This window comes from Delphinus delphis, chromosome 11 (genome assembly GCF_949987515.2).
Source record: "Delphinus delphis chromosome 11, mDelDel1.2, whole genome shotgun sequence".
Taxonomy (NCBI): domain Eukaryota; kingdom Metazoa; phylum Chordata; class Mammalia; order Artiodactyla; family Delphinidae; genus Delphinus; species Delphinus delphis.
Genome location: NC_082693.1, coordinates 7,121,973 through 7,133,733, shown reverse-complemented (window position 1 = coordinate 7,133,733; position 11,761 = coordinate 7,121,973). Strand labels below are relative to the sequence as shown.

Below are 11,761 nucleotides of genomic sequence, written 5' to 3'. Positions count from 1 at the left end.
GAGAGGGGCCGGGAGGGAGCCGCTAGGGAGGGAGGGAGCGCGAGGCGAGCGGCGAGGCGAGGGGGGGAGGGGGATCCGGAGAAGGGGAGGCGCCGGGCGAGTTGTCAGAGACAGAGGCCGAGGGGGCCTGGGCGCGGGGAGGGGTTCGCTCAGGCGGAATGCGGGGAGCCCGCGGGCCTGGCGCGGGAGAGGGCTAGGTAGGAGGGGCCGTGGGTTGTGTGGGCAGTTATGAGGGGGGCTGGAGAAGTTTGGGGGCCAAGGGGTGTGCGGTAGAGGTGAGGGGGAGGCCTGTGGGTTTGTGGCAGAGATGGGGTAATGGAGTTAGGTTGGAGAGATGGAGTTTCTTGGGGGCCACGGGGGGCAGTGAGGTGTGTGACAAGGGGAGGGGAAAGAAGCTTGGGGTGACAGCGTCTTTGGCAAACGTGTAGCAGAAGAGCTTTGGGAGGGCATTTGTGAGAGAGAATGGGATGGAAGTTTGGGGTCATAAGGAGGGGAAGAAATTGAAAAGATGGAGACATACACAGGAGGATGGGGTTTCTGGACGAGAGTGAAGAGTTTGGGGGTGATTGGTGTTGGGAAAAGAACTGCAAATATAAGAATTGGGAGTAATGACAAGTCTAGAGATGTCATGTGGAGAGAGAAGGGAAAGCAAGAGGAACCTTAAGAAAGGATGGAGACGGTAGGACCAGATGCAGATTCTAGGGGACTGGGTTCTGGGTGGGAGAGGAAAGTGGGAGATGGGGCGGGGGTGGGGGGGATGGCTGGATTCCAGGGGGGGCGGGGGAGTGGTTTCCAAAAGAGCTGAGGAGGGTTTCGTTTGGCAAGACAAGGTAGATAGAATGGGGTGCGGGTGGAAGGGAGTGGTAATGAAGATGAGAAAGAAATGTAAGATAGACAAGGCCTTTGGTGGCCATGCGGAGGAGGAGGGAAATTCAGTGATAGGGAGGACAAGCCAGGGGAGATGGAAAGGGAAAGCAGTAGAAGGAAATGGTAGGAATGGGGGCGCATGAGCGTTCATTTATGGGAGTGGGACACCATCCTCAGGCCCTCTGGCTGGTAGCAGCTCCATTTTCCTTCTCAAATCTGTACAGAGTCATCACTCACAGTACTTTGGGCTACAGGGAAGGGGTCGGGTGGGGATTAGGCTCCACGTGGAGACAACCCCTGGTGCCCAGGTTCCCCCATCGAGATCATTCTAATGTGGAGACAGCTCCACCGCAGACCCCTCTCCAGGCAGCCTCTGCCCCTGACAGTCCCCAGCCACTCCCAGTCTTCAGCCAGGAGGCCAGCACCCCCAGTCCCCACCCCCCAGAGTCTCCTGGGCTCTCTCCCTGCCCCACACCGAGCAGCAACATCTCTCAGGACAAAGGACACCAAGACGCTGGGTGATTTTTGGCAGCTGAGATCGGGAAGGCCAGAGAATGGGAGGGAGGCAGGCTGGGAAACGGGAAGAGCTGGAGCCGGAGTCTGGACTGGGAGCCCTCAGTAGCGCTCCAGGTCGGGGCTGGGGGTGGTGTTTGTGTGTGAGCCCGCCAGCTAGAGGCCCAGGGTGGGCCCTGAGGGTAGGATCCCACCAGCCTTCTGAGAGGGAAGGAGCTTGGCTCTGCAGCAACTGGTAGATTTTGCCTCCTATTTCCCTGGGCCGGGCTCAGCCTAGTTCTAGGAGTACCAGAAGCTCTGAATGGATCCTGTGGCACTGGGGAACCCGAGCAGGAAGGCTTCCCTGGCCTAGGAATGAATCACCACTCTTCAGACTCTTGAACTGGTTGGCACTCACTTTATTACCCCAGTCCCACCTTCCTTATCCCTCAGGGCTTTCCAGACAGCTCCACCCCACCCACCCACCCCCGCTGCCCACTCCCTTCATCTGTGTCCTAGGAGAACCCCAGCTCCTTCTCCCCACCCCCCAACTTTGTTCCAAGGCTCCTCCTCTCCCCATGGTTCCCCCTCCATTGCATTTCCTCCCTGTCTGCACTCCCACTGGGCCCTGGCCCAGGCTCTTCCCAGCTCCTTTCCAGGCCGAGCTCTTCTCCCTCCTTTTTTAACCACTAAGGGATGGGCTAGGATGGTGACATAGCGGAGCCTAAAAGAAAAACGTAGGCAGTGGTGGAAACGGGATAAGGAGAGTGAGAAGAGAAGCCAGGGCCTACCCCCTCCAATTCCTCCCCTACCTGAGGGCCGGGCTCACAACTCAGCTTCAGGGAGCATCACACACACCCCACCACCATCCCTCACCCCAGCTCCCTCTCTGGCCCCAGTCCCCACGACCCACCCGTCTCCAGGCAACGGCACAAAAGGAAAGTGGAGAGAGGGGCCTGGGAGGCCCAGGCAGAGCTAGCTGTAACCCAATCCAAGCCAGTACCTGAGGGGTTGGGGTGGGGGGGGCATGAGAAGGCGACCTAGCAAGGAGGAAAGGGCAGAGGTTAGGAAATGTGGCTCCGACCAGGAGTTACTGAAGAAAGATGGATATAATGGACCCTAGAGAAAAGTACGGTGTGCCCCCAAGGGAAACAGAAAAGGACACCAGGAGACAGCAGAGAAGGGAAAGCTGAGATGCCCGCGCTGTAATGAAGAGCACAGAGGATGGGGCGAGAAACTCTTCGACTGAAAAGGGCTGAGTTGTCAGCCACACAGGAGGAGAAAAGCAGAGAAGCGGGTCCTGCCCATACAGAACGGGAATCCTCTTCCAGTCCTGGAGCTGGGCAGGATGGCAGAGGGGATCCAGGACCAGAACTCAGAGAAGAAACAGAGTGGGAGGCCCACAGAGGGAGCAGCCTTGCAATTCCCCCCACCCTCGCCCCGTAGCCAGTGCAGTCAACAGCCTACAGAAGCTTGATACGCTCCAGTGGCCACAGCTCCACCCGGGTATCCGAGCCCTGGAGGGGGCTCCCCCGCCCCCCTCCTCCGGCCCCTCCCCCCCGCCCCCCTCCTCCCCCCTCCTCCCCGGTGGTTCCTGGGTTCCCATCTCAATGCTGGGGCTCCGCTGGAGCTGAAGGGTGATAGTGCGTCTCCCCAGCCACACACTGGCACCCTTCTCGCAGGCTGACCCAGGGAGGGGCCCGTTGAGCACCCCAGGTCCTGAATCCCCAGTTTACTGGAAGGCTGTTTCCTCCGGCTTCTGTACCCCCAGTACCATTCTTCCCAAGCACCATCCTTTCCTCCCCGGGTCCCCACCTTGCAGGGGGTGCTGCCCAGGCAGTGCTGGTCGATCCCAGAAGCAGCCAGGACTTGGTCTGGGAGAGGCCCAGTACCGGAGCTGCTCCAGTCCACAGCTTTATCCCTCCTCTGGTCAAGGCCCTTGGTGAATCTGCAAACCCTTTGGATCCCTTTCTCCAAAAATGCATACACACACACAATTTTTGATACTTTTAGGAATTCTGGGGCCCCAGGTTAAGGACCCCCAATTCCCCTGGGTCCTGGGGCCAGGCTTGCTGCTGACACGGCACGGCAATGTGCTCCCTGCCTGGCCAGGGTGAGGTGGGCAATGCCATCCTCCTGGCCTATTTGTTGGGCGTCTTCCTCTTTCTGTGCCCTCCCCAGCTCTGCTATCCAGTTTCACCGACTTGCAGGAGCTCCATCTTCTCTCCCCTCGTGTGCACGAGAGTAAGACTCCTCAGACACAGTAATGCACGGTGACTCACACTTTAATGGTGGTGCTCATTTCAACGCCACAGAGGTGCTGGCAGCTGTGGAACACGGCACGGGGGAGTGAGACGGTGCTCAGGTGCAGCTGCAGGAAGAACGAACGAGGGGGAGACGGGCTGGGGAGAGAGGGACAGGGGAGGAGCCCCGGGCACACAGCCCCACCTCTGGACCGAGCCAGGCTGAGGTTAAGGCTTGGCACGCACACAGGAACCCTCATCGAGGCCCCTTTCTGTGACCCTTCCCGTTCCAGCAAGACCCCCACCCCAGGTCATCTCAGAATCTACAGTCACATGAAATACAGACACATGGTCCCGTCCAGTCAGGCCAGTTTCTGGCCCTGGAGTTATGAGGAAGTGAACCATTAACAGGATGAATGAAAAATAAATAAATGAATAAATAATACATCAGTGCCTTAGGCCAGGCCTGAGCACGCAGCCAGCACTCCCCTCCACTCAGCACTGTGCAGTTCCTGTCTCATATGCAACCTGGAAACGAACAGACCCAGCGCAAAGCACACATGACACACGGCCCCTCTACACACCGCAACAACCAGCCCTGACGCTCCGGCACGGACCCTGATCGGTCTTCCATGGATGCCCTTACATCCTCAGTCCATGGCCAGTTTTTGAGGAGGGAGAAGAGAAAGGAAGGAGTGGAGAGTGTGGAACCCAGAGTGGGCGAGAGCGGAGACAGCAGGGGCTGGACCAGTCAAGGAGCAGCGCAGCAGGTCAGCCGGGGTGTTGTCTGGGGTGAAATTTCGAGCAGGACTGGAAAGAAGAGGTTCCAGGAGGACGGGCGAGGGGTTCCAAGTCTCCAGGCAGGTAGAGGGATCACAGCACGCTGGGATTGCGGAAATTATGTCCGGCGAAGCGAGCTTCGTCCCCCAGCTCTTCTTCAATTCTGAGAGAGGTGAGTCAGAAAGGAAAGAGTCAGGGAAGCAGGAGGACCGCCCCCGCTTCCCATGGGGCCGCCATCCTCCAAGCCCCTCGCACCACCTGCTCCCGGGTCCTGGCCTGAGCAAGGTCATTCCCTGGCTTTCCGTGGGCTGTCAATCAGGCCATCTGTAAACCCATCCATCAAAAACAAGTATTCTCTGGATGCCTACTGTTTGTTCTCCAGGCCCCGGGCACTGGAGATGAAATGGTGGAGAAACACAGCTTATAACCCCCTGGGCCCTGGGCTTCCATTCCCCGGGTCCCCTAACCTCATGAGCTGGTTGTACTTAGCCAGACGCTCGGAACGGCATGGGGCACCAGTCTTGATCTGAAACACCACAAAAGAGAAGCAGTTCCGTGGCCGCCCTTTGCCCCGTGAAAGAAAACTTATACTCCCTTGAAATTCCCCCAACACCTGCAAACACCTGGAAGGAGAGAGCCACCCGAGCCTAGAACCCACCAATTGCACAAAGGGCTCCCTGGCGCTCACCTGGCCTGTGCACAGCCCTACCACCAGGTCCGCAATGAACGTGTCCTCAGTCTCTCCCGAGCGGTGACTCACCATGACCCCCCAGCCATTCTCCTGGGCCAGCTTGCACCTGCATCCGTACAGCAGCACTGAGCCCCAACGCCTCACGCCCGCACCCTCTTCTCATCCCCTATGTTGGTCAAGAAACGTCTGGGCAGAGGGAGCAGAACCAGGAGAGCCGTGAAAGTGACTCCAGGTTCCCTGCCCCCTTCAGCACTTGTGGGCAAGACTGGGCTGGGAGAAACGGGCTGAGTCAGGGACGGCAGGCACTCACGCTTGGATGGCTTCGGTGACCGAACCGATCTGGTTGACCTTCAGCAGCAGACAGTTGCAGGCCTTCTCCTCCACGGCCCGCTCGATTCGCTTTGGGTTGGTCACTGTCAGGTCGTCACCCACAATCTGGATCCCCACATTGGCTGTGAACTTGGACCAGGCAGCCCAGTCGTCCTGGTCAAAGGGGTCCTCAATAGAGACCACTGATGGGAGAGCGATGCGGAGGCTCTGAGTCAGGCAGGAACACCCCGCTGAGATTCCCTGAATGGACGGGTCAGACCCCCTGGCCAATTCAGCTTCCTCACCCCTGCTTCCCCCGAAACAAGCCTGCCCTAACTGCTTCTTGATTCTTCCATAAAACCTTTCAAAAAACAAGAGTTTAGAAACTTTCTCACAACCTATCTTGGTATTTTCCCATCTTCTACCAGGAAGCCCTTCCTCGTTGCTATTCTAAAAACTTCATTCTGCAAAATCTAAGTCTATTTTCTCTCGCTCTGTCTCAGGAACTGGAAGCCAAGTACCTCCATCCCGGGGTAAAAACCACTGGGGGACCTAGAGAGGGCGATTCAGCACCTCCGCACCCACATGACGTCCAGCTCCACTCAGTATCCAGCATCCAGCCACCACACTGCTGGCTTATGGGATCTTAGTTCCCTGACCAGGGATTGAACCCGTGCCCTCGGCAGTGAAAGTGCAGAGTCCTAAGCACTGGACCGCCAGGAATTCCCCAGCATCCAGTTTTCTCAACCAAAGATCCTGAACTGTGCTAGTTCCAGTCACCCTCTCACCAGGCCTGGTTCCTCCCAAACCCGCCCCCTGATCCCAGCAGCTTCAGAGATCATGACTTTAATCAGGATCCAAAGCAGATGGAACAGATTCACCACAGGTACCTGCACAATTACACGACATTCAAAGCCCAACCTCTGCAGGAGGCTCCTTCACCCCATCCCTGGTTCTCAGGTTCCTCTCAGGACATCTCTCCCTGACACCCGGGTCAGCACCCCCGTAAGGTCCAGAGTTGTCCCCAGCACATCCCTGCCTGCCCCCTGCCCTCCCCCTGCCACAGCCCTTGCTCTCACCAGGATAGTTCCTGACAAAGTCCTGGTAGAGGGCCCCCAGCTGGTCCCCAGTGATGTATCGGGAAGGATTAGCGGGAGACTTGAAGTCCAAGTCGTATTTGCCATCACGATGAAACTCCGAGGCGGCGACATCCATGCCAATGACGATCTTTTCTGTGTAGCCAGCCTTGTCAATGGCTTCCTTCACCAGCTCCAAGGCTGGGGATGGAATACGATGGGCGAGGAGGAATGAGGGAAAGAAATTCAGAACAGAAGTGGAGGGCTGTTGCTAGGGAGAGGTCTGGTTAAGGTTGTTTTGGGGTTATTCTCAGGTCTGCGACGAGCAGGCCACCTTTTAGGAAGGCAGAGGAATGGAATTGTGTTAATAATAGTCTTTTTGTTTTTGTTTTGGCCGTGCCACGCGGTGTGTGGGATCTTGGTTCCCTGACCAGGGATCGAACCGCAGCCCCTGCATTGGAAGCATGGACTCTTAACCACTGGACCACCAGGGAAGTTCCATAGTTTTGTCTTGTTTTGTTTTGTTGCGGTACGCGGGCCTCTCACTGCTGTGGCCTCTCCCGTTGCGGAGCACAGGCTCCGGACGCGCAGGCCCAGCGGCCATGGCTCACGGGCCCAGCCGCTCCGCGACATGTGGGATCTTCCCGGACCGGGGCACGAACCCGTGTCCCCTGCATCGGCAGGCGACTCTCAACCACGGCGCCATCAGGGAAGCCCAGTTTTGTTTGTTTGTTTGTTTGTTCTGTTTTAAATAGCTATAATTTATTGAGGGCTTAACTATGTCACCTAAGCACTTACACATACGATCTCATTTAATCCTCACAATATGCTAAGAGGTAGAGACTGTTGTTCCCACTTTACAGATGAGAAAGACAAGCACAGAGAAGTTAAGTGAGCAAGATCCCCAGCCAGAAACTCTTCAAGGCAAGGTTCAAATCCAGGCAATTTGGCCCCAGAAAGTTAACTCTTAGCCACTACCTGCTTGTATAGTTTCTCTTCACTATAAGGCTTCTCCCAGGGCAGAGAAAGGCTAGAAATCCTAGAAGTCTAAGAGGTTGGGGTGGGAATGGGATAGATTTGGAGTGGATTCCCTGCAGTATGGTGTATCTCATCAAACTGAGGATCCATCGGAGTTAAAGGTGGGGACGGATCCCACAGGTCACCTAGACCATCTCCCAGCATCCCCAGGGGCTCCAGTGGGAACTTGCAGATGCTTACAGATCTGTCTGGGTGGATAAAGAATGTCCTCTCAGGCCTGCATGTGAATTTGTTAGGCCCTCTGGCACCCACTCCGAGGAATGGAACCTCTTGGAATTAGCTCAGGGACCCTCACGCAGCCTCCTCGGGACTTGGTGAAATGTGTGGCCCTTCCTGATGTCCCGGGATGGAGTGAGACTTAGAGCTAGGAGTGGGGTTCCTGGCCTCACCTTCACTGTTCTCCAGGATATTGGGGGCAAAGCCACCTTCATCTCCCACGTTGGTGGCATCCTTGCCATACTTGTCCTTGATGACGCCCTTGAGTGTGTGATAGACCTCCGCCCCGAGTCGCATGGCATCCCGAAAGCTCTCAGCGCCCACTGGGAGGATCATAAACTCCTGCATGGCCAGCTTGTTCCCAGCATGGGAGCCCCCATTGATCACATTGAAGGCCTGGGAGCCACAGGAGGACAGAAAAGTCACAGAGCACTTCCCTCTCCGCCCCTGGGAGTGTCAACCCCAAATCCCAAACTTCCTCCAGCTTCCTGGACTCAGAGTCCCCTGTCCCCATCCTTTCTCTTTAGCTGCGCCCCATCAGTCCTCACAAGGCTTCATACTCCCTCCCCACCCACCCCTGGGAGGGGCAGGTCATAGTCTCACCGGCACAGGCAGGATGAGGTCTGAGTTCCCGGCCAGCTGAGCAATGTGGCGGTAGAGGGGCAATTCCTGCTCGGCCGCCCCTGCCTTACACACGGCCAGGGACACACCCAGGATGGCATTGGCCCCAAACTTGGCTGGGAGATTACAGAGGAAGGCACTGAGCAAACACGTCCCCTTCCCCTTCCAGGCCTCGCCTCCACCTACACTCCCCAAAAGGAGCCAGTAAAGGAGACCCCCCTCCTCCCTCTCCACTCCTGCAACACCTCATCCATCCTCTCCTGAAAATAGTGGGGGGCGGCGAGGGGAGGTGAGTGGAAAGGGCAGAGAGCGGCACTATTGCTAAACACCCCTGAGACCACAGACTATCTGCCACCAACTCCCCCCTCCTTATGCTGCAAAGTCCTCCCTTCTGTCTAATGTCATTCCCCTCCCACTGGCGTTAAACTCATGCTTTCTTGAAGGGCTAGTCCTCCTCGGGTCATCCTTCTCTCTTTTTTTTTTCTTTTTTGGCCACACCTCACAGCCTGCAGGATCCGACCAGGGATCGTACCCGTGCCCCCCTGCAGCGGAAGCTCATGCGTGGAGTCCTAACCACTGGACCTCCAGGGAAGTCCCAGGTCATCCTTCCTAAGAAGCCCCCCACAGCGCTGGCCCCTCAGTTCTCCATCTGCTCCGTGAGTTCCCTCCCCACCCCGACTCTCTCCCAGCCCCTGCTTACACTTGTTCTCAGTCCCATCCAAGTCCAACATGAGGTTGTCCAGCTTCTCTTGTTCCACCACAGAGAGACCCTGTGAGCAGAACCTCCATCACCCAAAGCCAGGATGAAGGCTGGACCCTAAGCCAGAGGGCCCCCTACATCCACACACAGGCTCACATCTAGCCAGGGTCCAACCAGCTTCCTGCAACAGCGGCCTGTCTGGATTAGGGGACCTGAAGCTCCATGGGAGCAGGGGGCATCCTTCCCCGGTAACCATGATTCCCAAGAGGTGGGCCTTTCTCCCTCTCCTTCCTCGTCCCCTAATCCAGGGTTCCTTCCAGGACCCTGGTCCCCACCCCCAGCAAAGAGCGGGCCTCACTGAGCTGATGAGGGCCGGGGCGATGGCGGTGTTGATGTGGTCCACTGCCTTCAAGACACCTAGGGAGAGGTGGAGAGGTCAGGCCGGCTCAGGCCAGGCGGGGCCCGAAGAGGAAAGGTTGGGGGAAGGCATGCAGGAAGAGGGCTGGGGACTGGTGTGAGGTCCCCAGTAGAGGGACGGGAGAGCCGGGAAAAGACAAAGGGCCTCACCTTTGCCTAAGTAACGCTGTTTGTCCCCATCCCTTAGCTCCAGGGCCTCATAGATACCAGTGGAGGCTCCACTGGGCACGGCAGCCCGGAAAAGCCCTGGGAGGGGAACGTGGAATGAGGATGGAGGGAGAGGACACCACAGGGACCAGAGATTCTTCAGCCTTCCAGCTCTACGCCCCCGCAGCCGCATCCAGCCTTCTTCCACCAGTGCTCCTTAACGACCCCCCCGCCCCGCCCCACCCGGACACACGCACGGAGGCGGATGCACAAGCACTGGCCTCCTCATCCACCCAACTAAGGTCCCACGTGCGCAAGTGGGAACCCACAGAAATGAAGCTACGCAGGCAGCGCACACGGTGCACGCACACACGGTACACACACGCACACACGGTGAACAGAGGGCAGAGGCAGGCTGTGTATCACACAGTAAACTAGCACACAGAGACCGGCCTATCCTGGCTCCCCTGGAAAAGGAGGATCCACCCCGCCCCGCTGCAGGCTCGTGAGCCTGGCCCAGCGCCCCATCCCCACTGGGAATCCCCGGGGAGCCTCCCATGCCAGGCGAGGGCAAAGCCAGCATGGCGGCTGTGGGAAGGCCCTGCCCATTACCTTTGGCAGTGTAGAGATCCACCTCCACCGTGGGATTCCCACGGGAGTCCAGGATCTCCCGGGCCCAGATCTTCTCAATGGACATGATGGCTGGGATCTCCTTGGGTGGAAGGGAAGGAAGGAGAAAGGTAAGAGGCTTAGAGGGGTGGAGCCTGAGACCAGTGGGAGGGGCCAAAGGCTGGGAGGCTGGGAGGGATGGGAAAGAGGTTACTGCACTGGGCGGGGTGTGGGGGGGGGTGACGAGGAGCTGGCTGCAGTCGTCGGCTGTAGAAGGCATCCCCCCGCCCGTGGGGAGAGGAGAAGGTCAATGCAGTGAGGAAGGGGAGGTCACTGCAGTGGGGGGCGGGATAGGATCAAAAACGAGATGAGACTTATTCACTTTGTTATAAAGCAGAAACTAACACACCATTGTAAAGCAATTATACCCCAATAAAGATGTTAAAAAAAAAAAAAAAACGAGATGGGAGGACTCCGCAGTGAGGAGGGGAGGGGAGGGGAACGGCAGTGGTTCCCTCGCCCCCTCAGCAGCCGGCTGGTGGGGTTCCCCCAGATCTCCTCAGGGCGGTCCGGCTGCTAGGTTTGCATTTCTCCTTGGAGCCCAGAAGAGCATGGGTCGTATGGGCAGCGGGAGGCCTCTCCTCCTGAGCCCCCATCCCCCACAATCTAATGCTCCAACCCCCACTCCAAGGTCCCAATCTCCCTCCAAATGTATGTCCCTCCTCTTCCCGAGGGATGTACAGTAGAGAAGTCTGCGAGAGGGTCCTCAGTCTCTGAGGGTTGCCGTGGGGAGGGAGGAGGACGAAGAGAGACCCGTGGGGAGAGGCACGGCTGGGCCAGTCCTCCCCCGGCCCCTAGACAAATTGTCCCTTCTTCCCATCCCTCCCCGGTGCAGTGGAAACACTGTAACCGGAGTGGGCGATGCGGGAGAGGAGTGGGAGAGGGGCGTCTAGAGGAAGTCTGCGGACGCCGAGGAAGGGTGAGAAAGACATTTCCCCGATGCAGAGCCAAAGGACGTGCCAGGGTAAAAATGCACAGCCCGGGGAGACCGCGAAACCTTATCATCGACAGAACCGGAGGCGAAAAGGGGCATGGGGAGGGGGCAGACAAGGGTGGAGAAAGGCGCAGTTAGACACAGGTGCGCAGAGGCCTGGCGCACGAATGAGGAGGGGGCGACAGCCCGAAACCGAGACGAGCGGTCCGGGAAGGCTGGGGAAGGAGGTGCCTGCGGGGCGCTGGTGGCGAAGCAGGTGCGCAGCGCCGCGGGGCGAGGGATGCGCGAGGCCCGGGGAGAGGGGCGGGGGCGCGGCGGCGAGGGGAGGGGGCCGGAGGGGCGCGGGGCTCGTCTGGGGCTTCACCTCGGGGCTGCAGACCCAGCCTGTGGCGGTGGCGCTGTCGGTGGCGCTGGCAGTGGTGGTGGTGGCGGCGCAGAGAGAGCGGGAGTGGCGGTGGCGGCGGCTGCGGCGCCCGGGCGGCGGGCGGGGGAGGCGCGGATAGGGCCGGGCGGGCGCATGTGACCCGGAGCCCCCGATGATTCAGGAGCCGCCAGCGGAGG

At 58.6% G+C, this 11,761-nt stretch overlaps 1 protein-coding gene across 1 annotated transcript; it reads right to left on the bottom strand.

Moving 5' to 3' along the window:
* Window positions 1–3,626: 3,626 nt before the first annotated feature.
* ENO2 (enolase 2) lies at window positions 3,627–11,719 on the bottom strand. Its single transcript, XM_060024232.1, has 12 exons — window positions 11,565–11,719; window positions 10,210–10,309; window positions 9,601–9,696; window positions 9,392–9,450; window positions 9,034–9,103; window positions 8,316–8,449; window positions 7,886–8,108; window positions 6,462–6,659; window positions 5,384–5,585; window positions 5,071–5,179; window positions 4,850–4,908; window positions 3,627–4,545 (listed from the first exon to the last, which is right to left on the bottom strand). Exons 2-12 carry the CDS (start codon window positions 10,292–10,294, stop codon window positions 4,476–4,478), a joined length of 1,305 nt encoding a protein of 434 aa, XP_059880215.1. The 5' UTR covers window positions 10,295–10,309; window positions 11,565–11,719; the 3' UTR covers window positions 3,627–4,475.
* Window positions 11,720–11,761: the final 42 nt, after the last annotated feature.

What these genes read in the sequence shown, in the direction of transcription:
- ENO2 (XM_060024232.1), bottom strand. Translation starts at nt 10,294, where the DNA reads ATGTCCATTGAGAAGATCTGGGCCCGGGAGATCCTGGACTCCCGTGGG. An exon ending in GGATCTCTACACTGCCAAAG is followed by an intron (nt 9,697 to 10,209) that starts GTAATGGGCAGG and finishes TTCCCCTCCCAG; the next exon opens with GGCTTTTCCGGGCTGCCGTG. An exon ending in AAGTACAACCAGCTCATGAG is followed by an intron (nt 4,546 to 4,849) that starts GTTAGGGGACCC and finishes CACCTCTCTCAG; the next exon opens with AATTGAAGAAGAGCTGGGGG.